The sequence below is a fragment of the Synchiropus splendidus genome, chromosome 7, assembly GCF_027744825.2.
Source record: "Synchiropus splendidus isolate RoL2022-P1 chromosome 7, RoL_Sspl_1.0, whole genome shotgun sequence".
NCBI lineage: Eukaryota > Metazoa > Chordata > Actinopteri > Syngnathiformes > Callionymidae > Synchiropus > Synchiropus splendidus.
In genome coordinates this window covers 24,267,344-24,293,145 of record NC_071340.1, presented here as the reverse complement: position 1 = coordinate 24,293,145, position 25,802 = coordinate 24,267,344, and the positions used below count along the sequence as shown (strand labels likewise).

The 25,802-nt window shown below is 41.5% G+C and overlaps 2 protein-coding genes across 3 annotated transcripts; one reads left to right on the top strand and one right to left on the bottom strand.

Moving 5' to 3' along the window:
* Positions 1 to 505: 505 nt before the first annotated feature.
* figla (folliculogenesis specific bHLH transcription factor) lies at positions 506 to 6,226 on the bottom strand. 2 transcript variants are annotated; one of them, XM_053871309.1, is made up of 6 exons: positions 6,018 to 6,226; positions 3,114 to 3,260; positions 2,952 to 3,038; positions 2,713 to 2,865; positions 1,173 to 1,232; positions 506 to 636 (listed from the first exon to the last, which is right to left on the bottom strand). In XM_053871309.1, exons 1-5 carry the CDS (start codon positions 6,201 to 6,203, stop codon positions 1,215 to 1,217), a joined length of 591 nt encoding a protein of 196 aa, XP_053727284.1. In that variant the 5' UTR covers positions 6,204 to 6,226; the 3' UTR covers positions 506 to 636; positions 1,173 to 1,214. The 2 variants fall into 2 exon arrangements, with proteins under 2 accessions (XP_053727284.1, XP_053727285.1); XM_053871310.1 differs by having other exon boundaries at positions 3,114 to 3,224.
* Positions 6,227 to 6,718: 492 nt separating this feature from the next.
* Positions 6,719 to 22,881, top strand: hk2 (hexokinase 2). The gene is made up of 18 exons (XM_053869996.1): positions 6,719 to 6,955; positions 7,424 to 7,586; positions 8,605 to 8,750; positions 8,848 to 8,967; positions 9,262 to 9,357; positions 9,709 to 9,808; positions 9,984 to 10,167; positions 12,479 to 12,640; positions 13,243 to 13,476; positions 14,230 to 14,534; positions 14,598 to 14,746; positions 16,958 to 17,077; positions 17,147 to 17,242; positions 17,329 to 17,428; positions 17,541 to 17,724; positions 18,258 to 18,413; positions 20,223 to 20,459; positions 21,212 to 22,881. The coding sequence occupies exons 1-18, from the start codon at positions 6,896 to 6,898 to the stop codon at positions 21,354 to 21,356; spliced, it is 2,757 nt and encodes a 918-aa protein (XP_053725971.1). The 5' UTR covers positions 6,719 to 6,895; the 3' UTR covers positions 21,357 to 22,881.
* The last annotated feature ends 2,921 nt before the right edge of the window (positions 22,882 to 25,802 follow it).

Sequence of the window (25,802 nt, the reverse complement as noted above, 5' to 3'; positions counted from 1 at the left end):
GCGAGAACATAGTTGTCCAATAATGCAGGTTTCAAAAGTACCACAATGCATCCTGGTTAGTAGTGTTATGCAGTCGGTGAGCAATAGTGATGTAAAGACCTGATTCTGACCAATGTTTTAGGCCAGTGGTTTTCACCTGGTATCCACAGGTGGGTCTCAGGCCTTTTCTATGCCGAAATAAATAAGTAAATTATACTATCATTGAAGTGATGTGTTATGCCATGTGCGAGTTTCAAACGGCACAGTGAGTTTTTAAGTACACATTTATCAATATGGAGATGTTTTTTTTCTAGATTTGGGTAAGTTAGGGGTGATGTTGGGTCCCACAGTGACCACATGGGAACCACTGCTCTCGACTGTGCTTTATACTTCAGCAGGGTTGAAGTATTCAGTATTGAAAATTTGCATGTTGAAAAATAATGTTTCTTTGGGCAAATGGAAAAATCACCTGAACAGTTCGATCAAACAAATGGGCAACTCGCCTCATCTCACTTTTATTGATGTGCTGCCAAACATGCATTTCGAAGACAAAAATAAAAACAGATTCATTAGTTCCAGAAATTAAATTACAAAAGAAAACAGCAATTCAAATATGACAGAATTTGGGTGAGAATTCTTCCTTTCCAAGCAGCACATCTGGGGAAAAAAAAAAAAAGATGTGATTGGAAAGCCATTCCGATGACCAGAGGAGGGCAGTGCAACAATGCGATTGAAATGTTGACTTGAGTTGAAGAGAAGCGTCTTTCTGAATTCAGGTAGTGCGTCACAGAGTTCCCCACAGTGGTGTTCCTGAACTCTGGTGTCTCCTGACACCAGAGTACCAGTTATTCCAAGCCAAAAACTGTAGTGTACCATTGACGTGGAGAACACTAGTTTTCTATTTCCTCTTTCTTGTCATCAAGGTCTAACAGACAAAGTGTTTTTTTCCCATTGTGTTTGTTGTTCTGTTTTGGGCAGCATGATTTGTCTCCATAAAAAAATTGACAGCCATTATGACCTACACTCAAAAAAAAACAAACAATGCGGAGCCCCTTGCTGGATGTATTTATATTCAAGTGCTTTTAAAAGTTCTAGAGTGTTTACAGAAAGAGTCTAGGACATGTTCTGGACACAATGGGACATGATCACCATTCATTGGAGAGTTCAGCCGCTGAGTGAACCAAAGTACCTACCTTTCATAAACTCTGTTCTTTAGCTTCTAATTTTCATACTTCTCAACCAGGCTGAGTCATCTGCAAAGGAGACAGATTTTGTTCTTCATTCATTTTATTGTCTCAAATATATAGGTGTCACAGGTGTAAGACAGCTGTGAGGTGGGACTGCATCAAGAAGGCTCAGCTCTTCTTGGTGACCCTTCTTGCTTGGACAGGTTGACAGATGAGGTTAGACAAGAAGCCCCTTGCACGATGATGTTTGCAGATGACAAGATAAGCTAGAGAGGTGGAGGACTGCCTTAGAAAGAAGAGGAATGAAGGTTAGCCGTAGTAAGACGGAATCCATGTGTGTGAATGAGAGGAAGCCAAGTGGACAGCTGAAGTTACAGGATGCAGAGATAAAAAAAGGCAGGGGATTTGAAGTACTGAGGCTCAACTGTCCAGGGCCATGGAGAGTGTGAGAAAGAGGTGAAGAAGCAGGTGCAGGCAGGATGGAATCATTGGAGAAAAGTGTCAAGTGTGATGTGTGGCCAAAGAGGAGATTGATGGAGGTGGTGAGGAGGACATGAGGTTTGTAGGTTTGAGAGAAGAGGAAGCTGAGGACAGGGGGAGATGGAGGAGGATGATCTGCTGTGGCCACCACTGAAGGGAGAAGCTGAAAGAGAACGAAGAAGAAGGAGGAGGAGGACAAGAAGGAGAAGGAGGTGGAGGAGAAGAAGGAGAAGTAGAAGATGTTGAGGGTGGAACTGCCAGGCAGAAGGTGGAGAGGAAGGCCAAAGAGGAGATTGATGGAGGTGGTGAAGGAGGACATGAGGTTTGTAGGTTTGAGAGAAGAGGAAGCAGAGGACAGGGAGAGATGGAGGAGGATGATCTGCTGTGGCCACCACTGAAGGGAGAAGCTGAAAGGAAAAGAAGCATATATATATATATATATATATATATATATATATATATATATATATATATATATATATATATATATATATATATATATATATATATATATATATATACGCGCGTGTGTGTGTGTGTGTGCGCGTGCGTGGACATGAATGGAGGAGCAACTTTTCTTTTCAAGGATCAATGTCACTATGTACACCAGTGGATAATTTGACATGAAAATGAGGGAGTGGAGGTGAGGTGGTTTGAATTGAATTTGTCTTGTATGCATCTCGTCTTGTATAATATAATTGCAATTGCAAAAATCTGTGCTGTTTGTAATCTGTTCCATCATTTAGGCAACTACGTGAACCACCTCCAAAGACATTATAGTGAAGAAAACCCTGTTGAGTCTTTCAGCATTCACGAGCCATGGAATGAAATGCCGACAAGACGCATTATAACAAACCTTTGTTTCTCAACTGCTTGTTTACACTGATGTTGTTAGAAGTGGTTAAAAGTGTGTGTATGTACCAGCAAACAAATAAAGGTGAAAATAGAGAGATTTATTAGAAAAATATTAGAAAATATAAGAATAATGAAAATAAATGATCCCCCACCCCTTATATTTACAAATATATATACATATATATATATATGGATTTATCAATACAATTACCGTGGTCTGATCAGGAGCCAAGTGTATGATGAACTGGTATCCAGGCATCACACATTGTTGGATCATCATTCTGGACATGTCCCCCTCGTCTGACACAGGCTCAGACAGCAAGGTGAACTCATCATCGATGTACTCCTCTGACATTTCCAGCAACTGTGAAGACAGACGTGATGATCAAAACATGCTTGACAAGAGCCCCGCATCAAGTCGTAAACGCGGCAAGACTGTCATTGACTTACATCATCGACGTTCCACAGGTCATTGTTCATCTCTGCCTGGCCATAAGTGATTGCGTTCTTCAGGAAATCAGTTCTGTTGCCATTTTGCTGCTCCAAAGAAAATAACAGTAATCAACGTTTGAAAGAAATTGGCAGTTATTTGTGAATGGCTCCTCGACTCACAGCATCTGCGTCTTGCAAAACAGCCAGGAGCAGACGGATGTACTCTGCGGCAGCTTTGAGAGTGTCAACCTTACTGGGCTTGCGATCCGGTCGCATGATGGGAACCATTCGCTTGAGTCGGGAAAACATGGAGTTCAAGTTCCTGATCTACATGAAACATATAATGCCAGTCATACTGTATATTACAATGATAATTATTCGTATTATGACAGTTACAATGATGTGTAAGGATTGTTCTACATTAAATTCTGTTATACATTTTCCATTCCTGTCTGTCATCCCAAAAACTGACAAGCTAAATTTCCAAGACACACTCCTTAAGTTTACGGAAGAACTGCTTTGATCTTGGCTCTTGGATGAATGAACTTAGATCAAAGGACCACCAGCCACATTCACCTGTATCAGCCTAAGCAGGGTTAGAGTTAGCTGACCGAGACCACAATGCCTTCATTGAGGTCCCGGTCAACTCCTTACACAGGTCCAAAAGTGGGATCCAGTGTTGAAGATGTCTGGAAATAACGACTACTTTGATCGTCAACTCATTGCAGACTACCTAAACGGTTAGTCGACTAGTTGGCAGATGATGTGTACGAGTAAGCAAAGACACCAACAAGACTATAATGTAAAAAGAACAGAAACAAAGTTAGTGTTGGAAACACTTGTATAGTATTAAATGTTGTTTTGAAAAGTCATATAGTGGTACCACGGTTCTCGACCACAATCCGTTCCAGACAGCCGTTCGAGAAGCGAATTGTTCAAAATCTGAATGGATTTTTCCCATTACAATGAATGGAAAAAGAAACAATGCGTTCCAAGCCTTAAAATAGTCTTTTGTAGGAGTGAATGTAGAGCGTCTGCTGCAGGTGGCTGTTCCTCTATGTGTGTGGCCGCTGCATGTGGGAGGGGTTCCCGAGTGAGTGACGTCTCTCCAGAAGTGAAGAGGTGCCCGGTGCGTGTCCAGCTCTGAATGTGCGCTTCTGTGCAGTTTGGCTGTGACAAAGTCATAAACCAAGTCACGCTCTGTCCCAGACTCGCCTCATCCCTGTCCCAGCTCCAGCCCACAACAGGACATCAAACCCTGGAGTGAGCGCTCCAGCACCTCCCCTGTGACACTCTACCACGGTCCAGTGTGGAGACAGGAAAGGTTTTACACCTCAATATGAAGAAAAAACAGTCAGTAAATGTAGCTAACGGGACACGTCTTCATACAGAGGCGGGGTTATACACAATAACAAAGCGCGTAGTGGGTCAGCTGATCGGTCCGTGCACGTTATGTTTTTTCCGTCTTTTTTCGGGGCCGTTCGAGTTTTGGATTTTCGTTCGAAATCAGAAGCAAAAAAATCTCTAAATTTTTGTTCGAACTTCGATTTGTTCGAAGTCTGAGACGTTTGAAAACCAAGGTACCACTGTATTTGAAATACCCAAGATATGGGTCGCATTTATAATGTCTGATACTCCCAGCCTACGTAACTATACTTCCAGCTTACTTTACTTTCAAAGCTCTCCATAAAGCAAGTATGAGAAGAAGGAAAAGAGTGATAGAGCAATGAGGTTCATAGATGCAGTATAGGAGATCATGAGGAGGACAGGTGTGACTGGGGAGCAGTGACATGCGGTGAGGTTTATGGCTGGTGAGGTACTGACTTCCTAACAATCTGACAAACGCATGAACCCTACAGAGCAGCCTATTCACCATTTCACTGGCAGCAGTTCACAGGTTATGTTTAAAATTCATATCAGCTTTTTGACGTACAAACTGTAGTGCACAAAAAAGCACATTTAATTAAAACAACAACAAAAAACGTTATTATGGTCTTAACTTACTTTCTGCATGGATTGAAAGTCCAGTTTAGACAATTGTTTGAGTTTAGATATGTAATCCTCCATTTTGAAAGTAAGGCCAAATTAGAAGAAAAAATAAACGGACAGCTGCACTTGACTTACTAACTGCAGACTGTCGTTTGTTGTCAATTATTCTGTTGTCGTTGTCGCAAGAAGAATCCCTGGAGTCACAAGTGGCCCCTACCATGAGGCAGGAGAAGTGCCTCACTTTGTGCGACTGTTTTATGATCGCTCCGCACACAGTTCTTGACACAAAATATCATGATATCCATCAGCTATACAATAGCAAAAGTGTTTGAACATTTTAATAGCGACATACAGAGAGACAGCAATACGTTCTCACTGCATAGAATGGCAGCACGGTTCGTCGAGTCACTGTGCCATCTATGGTGAGGCTCAGCAGGTGGCTGACTCACCTCACGTCGCTTCTCAGTATTTGAACAGTGAATGCGAAAATTCAGCGATTTTGAAAAAAAAACCTAAAACTGGTGTAGTTAAAAGACAGCATTCATAGTGTACATCAGTGGAAAAACATAACCATTTAATATATTGTCACGTTTTCTTTCCAAGATTGACAGGTGAGGCCCCGCGTCACTGCTGTGGAGGGTGTCCAACACAGGTGAGGAGCAGGCGCAGAGACTTGCTTGGACACACAAGCCAGAACACGGAACATGAAAAACTAGATGGCGCTCTCTGCAGTTCAATATTAGGCTTTGAACCGCTTGTCAGCACGTCATGTTTAAACTGACAATAAGACAACGCACTTAATGCCACTCGTTTGGCGCTGGATAAATGTTTCTCAGTTGTCATGACAATGGCATATATTATAACAAAGCTTGGCCGTATAAATTCGTCTATTGAAACACCAAAACGAATCACATTTTCACGAATATTGGCTTCATTCAGGGCCATTGCTCAGTTGCATTTCTGCGCGTCAGTCGCCTTTGACCTCCTCTGTTACAAACCGCGGAGAGCGCAGAACTGAAGCAGAACATGCACATTTGCAGTACATTATTATTGACAGAGGCCGCCCCAAGGATTTCGTAAGCGAAGGCAGCTCACCCTCAGTCGCTCCTTGGCGTTGACCAGCTCTCGCTTCAGGGCGATTTTGTTCAGGTCTTCAGCAACAAAGTACGAGCCGTCTTTCCCACGTTTGAACTTCTCAATGTTTCTGTACACCGGCAGCACAGGCTCGCCTGTCAAACATTTCAAAATGTCACTCATCAACTCCTTCTCGGGAACCTTCATCTCAACGAGAGACGCGGGCAGAACATGTCAGGATGTCTCGCTGACAGTCGACGCTCACACCTGAGGCGGACCTGTCTAATTAGCCCTCCCTCACCTGCCCAACCACTAAATGTCATTGGAATAATAGTCCAGTGTTTATATATATATATATATATATATATATATATATATATATATATATATATATATATATATATATATATATATTAGTGGTATATTGTTCTGCCACTAGTAGAATGGTGGTAGAAGCAGAAAAAACAAAGAAAGAAAAAAAATATATATATATCTTTTTTTTCTTTTTTTTCCTGCGCAATATTTATTTTTTATACATCTTCGGAGGTACTACATAATTTATATCAGTTCATAGTTCATATGGTTTTCACATTGTTCTTCAGTTATTCCAAAACACTTTTCTCACAAAACGAATTCGAGAGAAACTTGCAAGTGTCAACAGCTGACAAACGCCACGCCGCGCGTCCCTCTCTCAGCCAATCGACTCCTTGGCTGTCGTCTCCGTCATCAACCAGCGAAGTCGCGGAAGTAACTTGCCCGTAATGTTTTAGTCCTCCGTTTGTTGATCATTGTTGTGTTTGACGCCAAACTTTAGCGCTACTTCTCAGCCGTTTTGAATTGAGTGGCTGACATAGACTTTGTTTAGTCGATTTACCCCGTGAATTAGACAAACAGTGAGGATGTTAGCTTCCCCTCTTGCAACTTGCTTCGCCGAGCTCCATGATGACGGAACTGACAAAGTAAGTGCGTGTACACACAGTAAGTTGGTCAAGTCTACATAAGTTTGCCTTTATCGTCTCGCCGATACTGTATTTGCTGAGAACCTGTCATGATATTGCTCGGAATTTGAGACCGTATTGAGCTTAAACTTGAAAGAAAATGGTCGTCACCACAACTTGCTTCTCGTGTTTTGATTGCCTGCGTCACATATATTTCATAACCTCAACGTTTTGTACACAGCCCTTCACAGACGAAACCGTCACAATGTTCTGCTGAAATACACTCGTTTCTTAAAGTATCAAGAGCATTGAGTTTTGATGACTCCTGCTTTTCCATTGGTTTTGTCAAAATTACACAATAAAACCTTTAAGATATGCAAAACGTTTCGTGATACTGAGGCTACACATGGAGGAACTTGGTGGGAACCTGCTAGGAGTTTGTGTGGTCCATCTTCCTGTCATGACAGTAATGTCTTGTGATTATTTTAGGTGGACAATTACCTTCATCGATTTCAGCTCTCCGATGAGCTGCTGATGGACATATCGCTCAGATTCAGGCGAGAGATGGACAAAGGTCTGTGCAGAGACACCAACCCCACAGCTGCAGTGAAGATGCTGCCGACCTTTGTGCTCTCCACGCCGGATGGAACAGGTAATGAGTGCTCCTTTTGCCTGTTGAATGAACTATTGTGTCACAATGCAGCCTTTTTGCTTTGTGACAGAGGAGTTACTTTCTCTTTCTGTGAAACAATTGCTGCTGATAACCCTGACGTCTCTCGTTGGTGGCTTCATGACGCAAGAGATTTTTTTTTATTTTTTATTTTGCTATTCGCTAGCATTGTCTTGAAACTCTTACATGGTTGCTCGCATATTGTGTGTCTTCAACAAGTGAACATATAGGTTTTTATTCAGTTTAGTATATGTCGAAATGAAGTGGCTACACAGATTACACCGCCATCAAGATTCATCCACTCACACTTAACCCATTTGCAGTGGTGAATGAGTCATTGAATGGATTCAGAGGGCTTCTATTTTTACTGGCGTGAGAGTGAGGAACCGTGGTGCAGGCCCCCTGTAGAGTTGGGCTTGGTGAAGAAGGTGCACTTAAATGCTCTAGCAATTTCAGCAAAACGTACACTCTAGGGGCCACATTTGTCAACCGTGCAAAGAGAAGGTTCTAAATGTTGTTGTATAAATAAATTTTTGAATGTGCGGAAGCACAAAAAAGAAGAACCTCAAAACCAAAACTCTATTTTTCAATCATGCGGGCACCAATTGATCATTTGAATTGAGAGGCACCATGTCTCCTGACCATTCGTCACCCTTTTTCATTGTTCTACCACTAGTATTTGTGCGCATTGTAACGCTATACAGTCAGTCACAGTAATGAAAATGTATTTTGTTTTAAACCTCTGAATGTTGATATGCCCCCACTTCAGTATGCAGGTAATCCAAGTCTGATTTCAGGCTGTTTATTGTATTTGAGAAGTTCCTCACATAGTTTGTAATACTTGTAAGAGAAAAATTTAGTAAATTTAGTCACTACTTTAGTGAATCTCAATGCCTTCCTCTGCATAAATCTGACAGCAGTGTTGTGAGAGTTACTTGATGTCCTCCTGAGGCCTGTGATTTATCTGATTCAACATTTTAGTCATGTAATGTTTACCCAGAGCAGGGAGAGTTTCTGGCACTGGATCTGGGAGGATCCAATTTCCGTGTGCTTCGTGTTAAAGTCATCTCAAATGGGAAACAGGTCGAAATGGAAAATGAGATTTTTGAAATTCCTGAACACATCATGAGAGGAAGTGCATTTGAGGTAAGAGGCTCCACATTTGCTCACCCATTATTTGATGATTTGGGTGTTGATGATTTGTTTGTGACGGGTTTGTTTGATTTCTTTTTCTTTCCTCTAGTTATTTGACCATGTTGCAGATTGTCTGGCTAAATTCATGGAGAAGTTGGGAATAAAAGATCAAAAACTTCCTTTGGGATTTACATTCTCGTTTCCCTGTCAGCAAAACAAGTTGGATGAGGTGAATAACGCAGATGATACAGTGCTTTGTAAAACGAATCACATGCGCATGAATCATGTCACATACTTCACAGAATTTCTTATGTCCTTCTCACAACAATTTTTATTTGGAAGCAAAAAATGTTTTTTGTATAATAGGCTGTATTTGTAGAATATAATCCTACCAAAAATATATTTATGTATTAATGTACGAAACATATTTTAGTACAATGCTATGTATTTTATTTTACTTTTGGTGTTTTGTCATTATTTGACTTTCGAATCACAACTGTTTCAATCTGATTTTTTTTCTAAGGCTGTTCTGGTGTCATGGACCAAAAGATTCAGGACACGGGACGTTGAGGGAAAGGATGTGGTGAAACTGCTGAAGCAAGCCATTAAAAAACGTGGGGTACGTCTTGCTTAAAATTCTAAATTTAAGGTACTCTACTACTGAACTATTTAATGTCATATTTCTCTCAGCATTCATGAACTATTCTGTAGCGCTTCAGTCCTAAATGGTATGTTGTGCACCACGAGTTTTGTCTGTATTCTTATGGTTTGATTCAAGTACATACTTTACTTAATGCAGAAAAACTCCCTCAGAAAATAAAATAACTGCATGCTGAATGACAAATAACAATATTGTCAAAATTAATGTCAATTTTTACAGGGGTTGGTTTCTATCTTGGTGTTTTTCAGTACCTTTAATCACACACACTCCCTAACTGTGTCCTCAGCACTAAAACAAACCTGTTTGCAGGACTTTGAAGTAGACATCATGGCCGTGATTAATGACACAGTGGGAGCCATGATGACGTGCGGCTATGACGACCCTCTCTGTGAAGTCGGTCTAATTGTTGGTGAGTTCAGTCAATTTCTTTTACCGCGTCCCAAGTTCTTGTACTGTGAGACCTGTTGCTTGCTCATATCTATCTTTTATTGAGAATACCTTAAGTTCTCCTTCTTCAACTGTTTCTGCCCTGGACCACAGCTTTTCTCAACGTTTCCTGGTTTAACTTTTGTGACTCGACTCAGGTACAGGAACCAACGCCTGCTACATGGAGCACATGAGGAACCTGGAGGTGCTGGATGGCGATGAAGGCAGAATGTGTGTTAACACAGAGTGGGGAGCCTTTGGAGACGATGGGGTGTTGGAAGATGTTCGCAATGACTTTGATCGAGAAATTGACGCAGGCTCTCTCAACCCCGGAAAGCAACTGTGAGTCGTTTCCTACGCTGCTGTAGCATTTCCACACTTAATTTTGTTATGTATGAAAGTGCAAAGCACTTTTCTGTGTCCTGCTGGTTTGGAAAATTGCCCACTTAGAATGCAATGCAGTCTGGAATTGAGGGAAATATGCAGTTAATCTCCAAACAAATCACAGGTCCCACGTGCGTTTACTTCATTAGCCATACTCTTCTTCCTTTCTGCTTGGATGAAAAGTCCCTTGTTATGCTATTTTTATCTTTTTAAATTGATGTTTTAAATTCCCTGTGGAGTACTGTACCAAGTTGTTTCTTTCAGTAAAATACCCTGTAAATATTGACCGACGCAGAAGAAAGTCATTCTGCACCTCAGTGTAGATTCCTTTCCATGCTCACTCACATGCCTCCTTCATTATGTAATATTACATTACAGTCATTATCACCACATAAATATATGTATGGTATTACAACATTTTAAAAACACATTCCTGTAAATTTTCAAAGTGGAAGGTGTTTGTAATATTAATGATAAATCAACTCCTGAAGACAGCTGCAGACCTGAATTCACCTGAATTTCTTTTGATAAATGTACTCCATTTCAGTTATCAGAATAGAGAATCTTTTCCATCGTGATAGTCTGGTGAGGCTTCACGAATCAGTGTCCTCATTTTCAGCACTCTCTGCTCTGAAATCTTTGGCTACAAACGGCCATTTCAATGAAACCTCTCATCATTTTAAACAAAGGGCACCAGCTGTTGAGCTCTGAAAATTAGAACATTGTTTCACCATTTCACTTTTAAAATTTCACCTGGGCAGCTACCAACCATCTTTATTTAACTGGTTTCTGTCTGTGATGATATTCAACTTGTAGGAAGATTTTAATCAACACGTGAGGGACCCTTAATGCTTAGAATGTTATGCCTGTTTTTGAACCTTTTCATTGCCTCTGGGGTTATTTTAAACAGTGTTGTTGGCAGTATCTGAAGAATCCATTATTGGCCGCTCTTGTGTTGAAAGCATCGTCCTTTAAGTTACATTTAGAATAGATGCAAAATGTGGGAGTAATATGCCATTAATAATGAGGTAACTCAGCTGCCGTGCGATCGTGAGGATTAAACAGTGTATATCGGCTGTGGTGCGCCCTGATAATGTTAATTCTGTTGTTCTCCAAGCCTGAAATGTCGCCTGATCACGCTAGTGTAAACAACATGTATTATAGCAGTGGAAGCAGTTATGGTGGTTTTTTTTTTTGCGTTTTTAAGTGGAATGTCCCGAGCGGAACATCGTCATAACAGACTGACATGAGCATTACGGCTGCTTTAAGTTTGTGTGCAGCCCATGCACATAAAGGGATCAGGTGCGAATGGCTGCAGATGATGATTTATTTAGCTATCATGATTAAAAGTTAGTATTTTACTGTATTTCTTCAGTGCAGTAAATGTGAAAAATTCCCCTCTTTGCTTCCTTGTTTGTCAGTTGGCTGGCTTCTTGCATGTATTCTGTACCACATCACAGTTCAAGTGGGAAGTGATGAATACATTGGACTTGGCAAGAGCAAGCAGAGGTCACTCATGGTAATCATCTTTGACCTCCGGGTGATGTTTGTAGAGAATGAGTAGAAGAATCTTGTCGATGTTCTTTGATGAATAGCTCATTATGTGTGCATTTCAGTGCAGGTATTGAGATGGATTCTGTAGCCGGCCGGGAGTCAATAGGCTGAGTGTAGAACTGATGTGTTCATGCTTCCTCACTCTCAGCAGCCTGTCTGGAGATGGTGAATTCTTCGAATACTCTAGTCAGGGATGAGGCTGATGAGGCGTGAGTGGCAGGGATTTAGCATGAAGGAGTCAATTGTGTGAATGTGTTTTTCATTGCCTGTGAGGGCAACGATTCTGAACGTGAGGTCTTGAAGAGGTGTTCGATCTACACTTCAAACATTAATTGGAGTTCAACTTATATGCCAAGATTTGTGGCTTATGTGTCATTGCTGTCGTCGCTGTCACACCAATAGCTTTTCTCCCTGAAGACAATGGTTCATTATTAAAAATTATTAATTTTTCAAGCGTTGGATAGATGAATAACTGTAAATGTGGCATGTATGATGTAGAGATCATTGCTTTCATATGTTATGGGGTAAAACTAATATTGTAATGAACAGAAATGCAACAACTTATTAACAAATTATTTGTACTATGTTGAACTCCTGCACTAGTCCCATGTGCCTGTTGGGTTTCACCTTGTTAGATTCTAGCCAGGCCCTATGTCCAGGATGCATGAACAACAACAACATAACGCAGGGGTCTTCCCTTTTTCTGCCTGGACAGATTTGAGAAAATGATCAGTGGAATGTACATGGGTGAACTTGTACGTCTCATCATGGTGAAGATGACCAAAGAAAAGCTCCTGTTCCATGGACAGACCTCCAAACAGCTTCTCACCACAGGGTGCTTCAACACCAAATTCATCTATGCAATTGAAAGCGAAAAGTAAGTGCATGACTTATTTTATTATTATTTTTTATCTATTTTATTTTAATGTAATATTTCATCCATTTAGATGCATTGACTAAAGAAAGAATATCAAAATAAACAAATGACGCTTAGACCTCCTTATACTAATCTCAAACTGAGTGATTTGTATGAGTTTAATAAAAAAAAAATGTATTCTACTTCATTGGCTGCGCTTGACAAAGATTGTTGTTGTTATGTCCTTTGAAGATGAGAAGATAAATTGTTCATGACTCTCACTCAGTTAACTTAACTGACTTCTCCAGGTGGATTCTGGGTATCATTTATTTATTCTGCCATGATTATACTTCAGATTTTCTCTTAAACCCCTTTACTACTCACATCTTGAATAAGCTTTCCCCTTTTCCTTTGTGGTTTTAGTTGGAAATTGTCATTTGAAATAAGTCATATAATGTGAATCAGATGGAAATGTCTCATCGAGCGAGTAGAAGTGTGCTGCATGATCTTGTGGTGGGCCGCTGTAGGATCTTATCTGTCCATATGTGATGTTGAAATGAATTCAAGTCCAAAACAATAACTTCATGATCCTTGATAGTCACTTTACATTCTACTCCACGCAGGGATGATGAAGGCCTTGCTAGGGCTGAGGAAGTCCTCAAAAACCTGGCCCTGCAACCGTCTGCTGATGACTGCCTTGCAACCCGGAGGATTTGTCAGATTGTTTCCACGCGTGCAGCGCACCTTTGTGCTGCCGCCTTGGTGGCGGTGCTTCGGCAGATTCGAGACAACAAGGCGGCTGAAAAGCTTCGAACAACTATCGGTGTGGATGGCTCTGTTTACAAAAATCATCCAGAGTAAGTCTCCCCCTCTCATTGATCCTCTTTTTTTTAAGTCTTTCGTTTCTTAATTTACCTTTATTCATCCACTAGAATACACTCGACAAGCGTACATACTACGTAATTGAGTCACATTGCTTTGAAAGAAACAGTTAAAAGATGAGTCGGCACCTATACTTCTATGAGCAGGATGAGGCTGAAACCATCCCTGTTGAGAAAGAATGTTAGAAATATACTTCCTTCATGCTGTAATTACTGGGAGAGGGGACAACTGTGGGCACTTTCGAATTGGCCGTAGTTACTTCTCGCTAACTCAGTTTGACTGTCCCTTTTCCGTCTGACACTTCGGTCTGATAACTGGACAATCAAACACTGGATCTGACTATATCTGGACAGCACAAGCATACACAACAACACATACGTCAGACATTACAGGTGAAAGTCCAAATACCAGGACAACCCGATGGTACTACACAAAATAATTCGTATTTTTGCTGTGGTATAAAAACGCCTACGGGGAAACCAGGCAAAAGGAGAAAATGAAGATGACTTCATATACTGTATATGTGCAGTGAACAGGACCTGAGGGGGATGGCTCTGACTAGAGGATACGCAAGATATGCTGGGCTGGTGCAGGTTGGCTTTCTGTAGCAGTCCCTGATGGGAAATAGAGCAAGATGAAAAATATATGGTCGACATTTTATTCTCAGCAGACTTGAGATTGCATTTCATTGTGAAACGCTTTCAGTAATAACATGATTTCTTATACAGGTTCCCCAGGAGGCTTCATAAGATGGTGTCCCGCCTCGTGCCTGACTGTGATGTGCGCTTCTTGAAATCCGAAGTCGGCAGTGGAAAAGGTGCAGCCATGGTAACGGCAGTCGCGTACAGACTTGCTGCTCAAAACGCTGAAAGACAACGCATCCTAGACACCCTACGCTTAAGTCGTGAGCAGCTGCTGGAAGTGAAAGAGAGGATGAGTTACGAAATGATGAGGGGTTTGTCAAAACAAACACATGAGGTGGCCACTGTGAAGATGCTTCCATCGTTTGTCCGTTCCCTACCAGATGGAACAGGTGAAACCTAAACCTCCTATTTTGCCAAAAGTTGACTTGTGTTAACCTTTTTTTTCTCATTAGAACAGGGAGATTTCTTGGCCTTGGACCTTGGGGGATCCAGCTTTAGAGTCTTGATGGTGCAAGTTCGAAGTGGAAATAAACGCAACGTTGATATGCGCCAGAAGGTTTATGGTATTCCACCCGAGCTAATGCAAGGCTCTGCAGAAGAGGTAAAATATATCTAATATATCCATTCTTTTGTATCTCTGGGACTTAATATATATTGAATATATCACAGTATTCACAGACCTTGTTTTTAATGCAGAAAGTAGTCCAACTAAGATAATAGCATGATGACGCCGCAGAGCCCAAATGCACTGGTATGTCTTGGCTTACATGCAGTGGAGAGTGAACTGAATGTTTCAGTCATGTCGCAAGTCAATAGTTGATCTAAATTTTGCAAATTTCCAAAACCCTCTGTCCTTATTTGTGAAAACTCAACTCCCACCTAATTTAGCAACTTTGTCACAGTGCCAGTTTCCATAAAAAAGGATGCATTGTTGCCATATTCAGCAGGCAGTGGCTCCTGCCGTGAGCCCCTCTCCTGTGTCGATGAACTCAGAAGGGCCAGTCACTCACTCAGTGAAGTGTCACAGCACAGATATTTCTGCAGTCACAGACCGACGCATACAGCTCCACTGCACCTCCTGGCAGTGAGTGAGTCACACAGCCGCAAAGCCATCATGCCGCTTTGGTGACAACATTGTTTAGCGACTCCTTTTATGAGTTGAGGAGATCACTGGTTGAACTGTCACTAGGAAGGAGACATTCTGAGACACCTATAATTGACTTTGACGTGGACAGCAATCGTGCTGAAGGACCAACGTGATGGAGGATAGTTCTGAATCGCAACCAAAAAAATTGTGGTACAATGAACCAAATGTATTAAACAAATTAAGAATAAAAGTATATACATAGCAATTACATTGAAAATAAATGAGAACTGAAACAATTTGTTTCATGCACATTGCAAAACTTTACTTTTAAATGTTGACTCTTGTAGAGATTATTTCCTCATGCAAACTCTATAAAGCACCACACTGTTCAAAAATAGTGAAATTTGTAGATGCTCTGCTCTACCACTAGATTTTGTGTGTACGCATGGTCGGAGCTGTGCGCTATTTACACGTTCCTTTGGAAATAAAACGCCTTTTAGTTCATTGGTCTGATGTGACTAGGCAAGGAGCACGTTTGCCTGTAAAAATCCTGATATTTGCCGCAGTGTTGTTTAAGTCACATGGTTCAAAGTGAGTGAACCGAGTAGTGTCCAATGTGTCCAATGAAAGCATTTCAATTGTTAATATATTTTTGTGTCAATATGACTCCTAGATTTGTGTACAGGTATGTGTGTTATCCATAACTGCTTTGGTCTTGGTATCTGTACGCTCCGGTCTTGGGCACAACACCCAACAGTTTAGGATTCTTGTTGCTCACCCTTTGTTAATGACATTGTCGCACTGGGAATGATTAGTGCAGCTGAGAAGGTTGAGAAAACCCTCACAACTGAACCACGTCTTTTTTAAAATGTGACCTTTTATAAAAGCTTTAATGTCAATTTCGATGACTTTTTAAGTTCTGCTCCTCTCGCCACTTTTTTTCATCACTTGTTTGTCAGACTTCCTTTCCAGACTATTTTTTTCCAGACTGTTTTGTGTACAATTTATTCTTTTCAATCACACGAAAGCCAATATTAGACTTGTGATGGCATTATCTAAGACAATGATTGCTTTGTTTATTATTTCCTCTCTCTCTACAGTCATATGTCTTGTCTTTCAAATTTATATGTAATAAGTACTGAATAAATGTTGGGAACTGATGAACCTAAACTTTTAACGCTACAGTAAGATTCAGTCGTAATGAGTCCCCCGAAAATTTGGAACTTTGGCTCCTGTAAAATAAGAATGAAAGTGCTACTGCCGGAATTTTGAAACAGAGTTCAATTAAAGCACTTTATGACGGCGACACTAACTACACCAGTCCAGGAATTTCAGCTCATTGAGTAGTTAAGATTTGCTGGGGAAGCGTGATATCCTGCAAGCTTACATGTCCGTCATACAATTGCAGTCTGGTTTTGAACAGAATGTCTGAGCATGTGGGCTGTCTGTGGATAGAAGCAATTGATCATGAATCAAATTTATTTCTGGGTGATTAATAATAAAGTGATGAATTATATTATAAAATTGTAATTGTATTCTAAAAATGCTATATGTATTAAGAGGCATGTGCAATGCAGCTGAGGTATGAAAATGTTCTGTTAAAATGGCAATGACGTTGTATTTAGATGTTTAGTAGAATTATCAACCTTCTTCAAATTGTTCTTTTGTTTCGCAGATATTCCATTTGTTTTATCATTTTTACATTGTGAGTATTTTCTCCTCAAGCTTTTCACCTATATTGTGGAGTGCATGGCTAACTTCCTGGAAAACATGGGCATGACAGGAGCTTCCTTGCCTTTGGGGTTCACCTTCTCCTTTCCGTGTCAACAAAGCAAACTGGATGAGGTAAAGATTTGTTTGGGGCTGTTGCAATTAAACAAAGAGTTGCCCAATTTATTATTGTTTTTATTCTAGGGTATTCTTCTGAACTGGACCAAGTGCTTCGCCGCCAGCGGCTGTGTTGGCTACGATGTTGTGAAATTACTGAAAGACGCCGTCCGCCGCCGAGGAGTGAGTGATGTTTCATATATATGTATGGAGATTTAGTTTAAAATGCTTGTGAAATGGTGACTTCGACATGCTATTGCTGCCCCCAGGAATTCCATTTGAACTTTGTGGCTGTCGTAAACGACACTGTAGGAACCATGATGACCTGCGCCTATGAGGACCCCAAGTGTGAAGTGGGTCTCATTGTTGGTAAGAATGTAGTAAGATGTTATTGTCTATCCATCCTCATTTAAACACCTGAATGTTGCATTCAAGCCCCTTTTTGCTCTCCTCTCTTCCCTCGTTTTCGTTTGTATTCTAGGCACCGGCACAAACGCCTGCTACATGGAGGAAATGGAGAACATTGAGGTGTTGGAAGGCAATGAAGGTCGCATGTGTGTCAACATAGAATGGGGCGCATTTGGGGACAACGGGGAACTTGATGACTTCTTCACCTGCTTCGATCGTTTGGTGGATGAGAGCTCCAATAACCCTGGAAAACAGAGGTAACAATGATTACGACCGCTCTGATATACTGTGTGTGGTGCGTGTGAGGAGGTGGAGGTTGGAGCTGGAGAGAATAGGAAAGTGAATGAATGACTGGGAGGCAGAAGAAAAAGTAAAGGAAGCTGAGATTATGAAAAACAGATGAGTGAAGAATATGGGGTCAATCAATGGGGTCAGTCAATGTTTGGTTACAGACAATAGCGTTGACATAAAGACACACAGAGCTGAAGATGGCCATTTGTCATAAGAACAAAAGACATGACTCTGTTGGACGCAAGGACTCTATTGGATGCAAGGATGGTGTCTCGAGTACCACTGCTCTCCTTCCTTCCTGCTCTTATTGTGCTGTCCCCAGGCAGAACAGAAAAATGAAAACTCATAGAAACAGCTTACAAGCAGTTCTGCATCAGCATGATGAGATCTTTAATAATATAGTCTATATCTATAAAGATCTATAATGGAAAGATAACTCGCTGCATGTCTGACAGTTAAAGGTAATTGAGAGTTAAACATTTCGGGCATGTACTTTCAGGTATGAGAAGATGATCGGTGGACTGTATCTCGGGGAGATAGTACGAAATGTGCTTCTGGACTTCACTGCTAAAGGATTGTTGTTCAGAGGAAAAGTGTCTGAAAGACTGAAGACTTTTGGCATCTTTGAAACCAAGTTCCTGGCCCGAATTGAAAGGTGAGATGACATTATTTCAAACAAATGCAGTGTACAGTAGTCAGTCGCTGTCAAGTTCAAATGTTCGAGGTCATCATTTTGTTGCGTTCCAAAAGGATTACAGTGTTGGATTGAATTCTACAAATGTAATTCATGGATGATGGTGAAGTTGAAAAAAAAAATCGAATTAAAATTTTTGGCAGCACATGGCTTTTCATCATGGTGCTTGAGTCGTGAAAAACAAAGTCTGATTGATGAAGTCAAGTTAACTTGACAGCAATTTCAACGTGCTCATGCCATGAAAACATACGTGTTGTGTTTTTGCTGATATTCTCATCACAACAATGGGCACACATTTACGGTTACACACGTTCACATTTGAGATGTCGTAATAAAACGTTAACCTATCTATGCGTCTAATTGCTCTCAACTAGGGATGGGTGATAACCTATCGCAACGCAATATACCGCTAAACACAATTTCCATGATGACAATTCAGCATTTCATGATAAATTCGATAAACAGGTGACACACTTCCTGCATTGGACCTGCACACGTGAACATCACAAGACCGTGACAGTGCGCCACGCTCTCCAGCTGTGCTGTGTTTGACAACCGACACCGGCGTGTGACAGTTGTGGAGAGTGTGGTGGACTTTGGTTCACGATCGTAATTTTAAACTTATTTTTAATCCAGGGAACCTTTGATAATGACACTGGTTGACTCGAAGTCTTTGGATCCGTGCTTGCTTTATTAACTTGAGTGGTCTTTATAGCTTCTCTGACGTGGTTGTCTGCTTTGGTTTGCATCAACACATGCAGGTCTCCCGCTGCGCTGATGAAAACAGTTGGATATTGGGCGGAGCGCCGCTCTGGTATTGGCGGCGGCGTCCTCTTCCGTGTCCCCATTAGGGTTCACTGACCGCGGACACACTCTCACAGGCAGCGCTAATGCTACGAGCCGGCATCAATTAGGGACCGTCAACAAATTGTAAAATGCACAAAGTATGAGTGAAATCTTCAATAAGGCAATGAAAAACAACCATTTTAGTAGAGAGAAATTTGAAAAGGTTTTTCATCACACAAGACAAAGGACTGACAGTTTGTATCATGATTTGGAGAATAGAATATGACTAAATGATCATTTCTTCACCTGATTTCTAATGTTTCTTCAGTAGCATCTAGGAAATGTGTCCAGACTGCTCCATAGTTCAAGTCAACTGTTCAGAGACATGAGATACAGCAGACAGACGGCTCAGTTTAACCCCTAAATAAAGCTGGCAGAGCAGCCTGTCAGACACCAGCGGCTTCTACCAGAGACGTTAAACATTGAATTTCTCATCTCTACACATAGTTCACTGTTCTATTGAAACATAAACAAATCATGATGTTGGAGACAAATTCCACTTATAAGTTTCATCATAAAACAGTTTCAAGAGAGACTGTAGTGTCCCACACATGGAAGAGAATGAACATGGATTCATCCTGACAATTGAATGAAATGACTACATTTATCTGGGTCACAAATTCTCTTTCTCTCGCTGTTGAATATTTTTCTTATCGCTTTGCATGTTCACTAGTCTGAGCAATTGGGATTTGTGTTCTGAGGTATTTAAAATAACGGTCTTTTGGGTGTGCGTTTAAACATTTAAATGTTTATTTTCATGTTCGTGTCCTGCCGATAATCAAATTCAAATGGAATATTTCTGACTCCGTTTTGGTAATTGATGACACAGGTCTTTCATTTCCTTTTTAATGCCCACAGTCCAAATGTGTCATTATACTGTGGTAACTGACATGCTTGCTGACTCGAGTACTTCTGTCTCTGAAGTGATCGTCTGGCCATGCGACAGATTCGCTCCATCCTGCAGCATCTGGGCCTCACCTTCTCAACCTGCGACGACAGTGTTCTTGTGAAGGAGGTGTGCGCCGTTGTTTCCCGACGAGCTGCGCAGCTTTGCGGTGCAGGTTTGGCCGCCGTCGTCGACAGGATCCGACAGAACCGCAACCTGCAAAGGCTTGAGGTCACGGTTGGTGTTGATGGGACGCTTTACAAGACTCACCCGCAGTAAGTATAAGAACAGAGCGCTCACTGGCAGGCAAGTCCAAGAAACAATGGTAGGCTTTGAAAACGTTTTGGAACAATACCACATCTGAACCAGGTCCCTTCAATTCGGCCTGTGTACAGAGTCGTGTGCAGATGTACATTTTTGTTGACATTAAGGCAACATCTCTGAGACACACACAGGTACAGGTATTATAACAAGCAAGCAAGGATGGATGGTTCCGCTACGCTGAATCAAGGCGCCAGTTCTAGTTTAGATTATATCAATGTGAAAAGCTGAACCAATTAACTTTCAGTCATGCAATAGCTGATAAGATCCGTCGACGAATTCTCTCATCGGCACGGCTCGAGCTAACAAACCAGCCTCAGTAACCTCCACTGGAATTATAAATACGCTTCCAACCATGATATTGAATAAAAGATCAGAGCCTTTGTTTTAGTAGTCTTTGGTTGTGTGCCGCTTCCCTCCATAAAAAGCAAATCACATGCATGGTGCCCCTGCTGGCCACAGGGTGCATCGATTCAGGGGATTTGCTAAATCAATGAATGGGCCATGGCAGTCGCAGTATATTGCAGAAACGATTTATTTATTTTTTATCCACCCCGAGTCTCAACTCGCAAGTCAATAGAATCCATCTTGTTGAACACTTGCTAAGTATTTCATTGGCTTAACTCTGTCTTGTCTTTAAAACATGGTCATTTATCATTACTGTGTCATGTCACTTACCCTGCTTTTTGTCATCCTTTCTCTCCAGTTTCTCCAGGGTGATGCAGGAGGTACTGCAGGATCTGGCCCCACAGTGCTCCGTGACGTTCCACAAGTCTGAGGACGGAAGTGGCAAGGGAGCGGCATTGATCACAGCTGTAGCATGTCGGGTCAACAATGAGGGGCAATACTGAACATTTTTAACAACTGTTACTGATTTTAGCAAGGTCAATATTTATCTGGATTTTTTTTTTGTCTTTGAAGAAACCAATCAGTTTGTGTGATACATATTTTTGCTGTGTACCTCATGGGCCATTAGAAAAAAATACTTGCGTGATAGCATTAGTACCTTGTGGTACTGTTTTTCACTCCTTGCTCATTTCCAAAACTGTTCTGACTGTTAAAAACCTGCCCTCATGCTGTACATGCCTTAAAATCTCAGGCTAAAGGGACTGAAAACTGTTAACACTCTTGTATAGTTCCACTGTGTTTTGTAATAAGTCCACAGTTGTCACAGTCATATAGTCAGTGATTAACCTCTAAAAAGTGGTACGTTCTTTATCGCTGTAGATTTGACTGTGAAAAAGAAGGAATGACATTGCAATATTTTGGGTTTCGGGCAGGTGAGGAAGAGGGTCATGTGATGTGAATGGTTATCTTTATTCAGGGCCGTTAATGTGTTGCCAGAACTGTAATTCCAAACACAGCATAGAGCACTGTCTTGGTGAAGACTTTTTCCTGTATGAATGCTTCATGAAATCTTCTCTTGGCTGTTCGCTTGTTTACTGATCAAGCCTCCACCCATCTAATCGGTCTAAGTTTCCTGGACTCCCACCAAAACCTGTTTGTATCACAGTGTTATTTTCGGAAAATGGCACGGATGCAAGTCACTCAGAACTCCGCTCCTGCATAAATTATGCAGGAAATCCTTTCTATAAAAGCAAAGAGCATGCAGCCAGTTTTCAAAGTAAAGTACTGTGTGTAGACTCTAAACCACTTTCTACTCGTGGAACGTCAACATGACGGCAGAGCCGACGGAACCGGCATCAAGCCGTGGTGTCAATACTTGACCTGCATAGACCACAAGGCAGGTTCAGTCAGTTAGCAAAGTCACAAAAAAAAACATTTCAAGCATGTTATAATATATTAGCCCATGGTATATGCCCCTCCCAAAAAAAAAAAAAAAAACTGGCAGAAGAATGGGACACAAGGTCAAAAGAAGTGGCACTGGTCAAGCAACCATTTCCCAGGTCATTGGTCTCTTTTTATTCTTTGTTTCACTACGCTATGGACAGAAACCACCTCTGCCGTGGTGCTACCTCAAACCGCAACCACGTTCGCCGCCAGTCTGCAGTTATTTATCTGAATCGCCACAGAAGCCTGAAAAACCTGTCTGTTGGCTGAGGTTTCAACTGTCTTTTTCTTTGATCTGTGAATTTCAGCCTGGCATGGTTGCGTGATTAGAAAAACCGCTGCCCCAGCTCTGCCTCTGCCTCTGGCACGGGCTGGCGCCTGGCGCGGTCCTCGGCACCGCATCCCTGATATCTTTCGACTGTTCCAAGTTTGATAATTTTCTTCTTGGCTTATGCAAATAGACTTTAAAATAATTATGCACACTCGATTGAGGACGCCGACCGACACAAATGTAACAGTCACACAAACCAATTAGCTTTGGCTCCCAAAGCTGTCGACAGAACTGGACTGCATGGTAAAAATGATAATATTGTGGAGAAAGACTGAATGTATGTTTGGATACTTTATTCATTGACATCAAACTGCTTGAAACAGATCTCTCTTCAGCAAACATTGACAATATTCACAAATGATGTAAAATCTTTTTTTTTTTTTTTTGTCTTAAATTCTGAGACAGAATCACAACATTAAATCCTCCAATTTGCAACGCACATTGACGTACACTAAAAACAACAACAAAGTGCCAAACATGTCAACAAAGCGCGTGACACATGAACTAAGCAGCAACACTTTTTAAATAGCTCAACAAGGTTATCAACACAACCGGTGACATGGTGCACCACACCAGAGGGTTGACACAGATGAGACAGTTTTTGAGTGTAGTGGAATTGACTGCTCGAATGTACGAAATGGTGTCGCCCAGTATGAATTACAAGTAACAGCCGACTTACAATCGGGATCGGTTCCGACCAATCGGTCGTAAGTCGGATTAGAAATAGCCACGCGAGGGTTATAGGTACGACTGTAGTGGTAGACGTTTTTATTATTTTATTTAATATTTTATTTAATTTTATTTAAAAAAGCATCTGCTGGCCGTGGACGTAAGTCGTGCGGATCGTAAGTCGGATGTTACTTGTATATTTGAGTAGAAGCAGCTTGGATTCAGTGTTATCTACGACCCATGTCCACTCCAAGATGAACGACCAAGGTGGATCGGTTGGTAAGTAGTCCTTTAATTTTCATGGACTTTTGGGTTCAATGCTGACGCCAAATGCTGCCCTCCTTGGAAGGCGAGACATGCACTTCAATTAAAAGCCCAGTGCGTCAACATTCAACAATAAATGTTGCTGGGGACGACTGGGTAGACTGGGTAAATGTAAATGATGTCCAGCCAACAGGTTTTACCACTCTCTAGCTCAGCAGCAGAATCATCCCAACGGTGGAAACAGGATGCACCTGACATCAACATTTGAGGCTGTGAATAGTCGTGTGACGACATGGTGAGTGAATTCCAGTAAACATTAACTGAGCTTACTGATGTTATTCACAGCCATATGGGTAAATCATCTGTCTGCTGAAGTACAATCTCAAACACAGTCGTTGAGTTGGTAGCTTGTGAGCTGTCGCTGTCTGTACATGCCCTTCATTGAACTGTGACAGGTGACAGAATTGCACGGATGAGCTTTTAATGACATGGGAGAGCTGTGAGAGACGGATTGTGACGGCGAGGTCAGGTGTTGGTGATGCTGGCAGTGACAGTAGAGGGGTTCAACCTGTCTCTTCAATTCATCGATCAGTCCTGCATCATCGACGAATATGTCATTTTAGGTTTTTTAAATCAAAGATGGGGTAGAATGTGAGTGAACATTATCCTGATATTTACAATATAAACATGAAACAAAACCGGTTGCATTCACGCTCCACTCCAAAGGCAGCTAGCTCCTATAGAAATACAACCAAATAGCTTTGTTATTTGTGCATGTCTACTAATGGAGGCAGAGAGTATTCATTTTACCCTTTGTATTGCAGACATAATGCAATCTTGAAAATACTCCACAAGCTCCTCCAGCTCCTGACAAATACATACATAGTAGCTTATCCGGCACATGAAGCACAATGCCTGGACATTTTCACAAACAAAACACTCCACATACGCACACACACACTGGCACTACTAGTTCACAAAAGGCACTGCTCCTATATCGGCTTGGTTGAGAAAGAGAAGGCATAGATACAATGTGTGCGCACTTCCAAGACTTGGATGCACAGTGATGACTGAGATAAAATAGAGATACACAAAATAAGCAGAACAATTAAATCTACTGTCTTCAGCCTGAATCACGAGTCTTCTACACACTCTTCCAAAAGTTTCTTTCCATTCCTTTCGGTGCTTGTTATGCCGTCTGTGCAAGGGTGAAAAGTTTCCTTTTGCTAGGGATTGAGGTAGTTGTGCTACTGCCACATACACACTTGACATGCGAGTACATAACTAGAAAGAGGGGGCAATTGTTTGAAGGCACAGGACGGCAACCTCTGCTGAGTGTACTAAAGGGTGAAGCGCTCTCTCTTCTTCACTCTCGTGCTCTGACTGACTCCACTCCAGCTCACATCTCCTGACTCTCATCAAGACACCCTTAGCAAAACGGTTCTACAACACTAATTGGTGGTTCTTGCTGTCGAAAATCTGGAAAATAAGTAGCAAGGCGTGATGTCTCTCAATCAGAACTGTCCACTCTGTTTCCCCGAGTCCTTTTCAGGCAACCAAAATTACGTATACTTATATACTTAAATTCATGAGCTATATTTTTGCAGGAAGTTCTTCCAAGCTTTTAGTTTGTCATTGTGGACGAACGTGGTCTGCTCTGCTCATTTACAGTGGCGTTACGAGCTGCCCAGAGAACCTTGAGTGTCACACATCCTGGGATTTCGCCATGGTGGATCTGGGGTGTCTGGCTAGCCCGCTGTGCTGAGTGGATTAGTTTGTCTTTTTATCCAACTTTCATTCGGTTTTAGAGCCACTGAGATTGTCCAATTCTATTTTTCTGGCCCAGAGTTTGTCCTCATATTCTCCTCTGTTGTCTTGACGTCTAAGCATCTGCATCTCTCCTCAGTCTCGACCGAGGTCAGGTTGTCTCTTATTTAGCCCTGAATAGGTGTTTGTGGTCATCATTGTTGGATTTGTTCATCAGTCAGGGGCGAGATCTCTACTCAAATTAGTTTCCTTCTTTGTTTTCTGCCCTTGTATCCTTCAGATTTGATTGAATGTGTTTTGTAAAAGCCCTCTATTTTCACCAGGCTCATGCACTTCATTATGGAGGAAAGGATGAGTGAAGATCACGTAGAGAAATCAGTCATCCAGTTTGATGGACGTTGATCAAGATCGGTGGAGGAGAGGTGGAGCAGGCTCCGACAAACAGGTCAAATGGGATCTCTGACAGAAGAGGAGC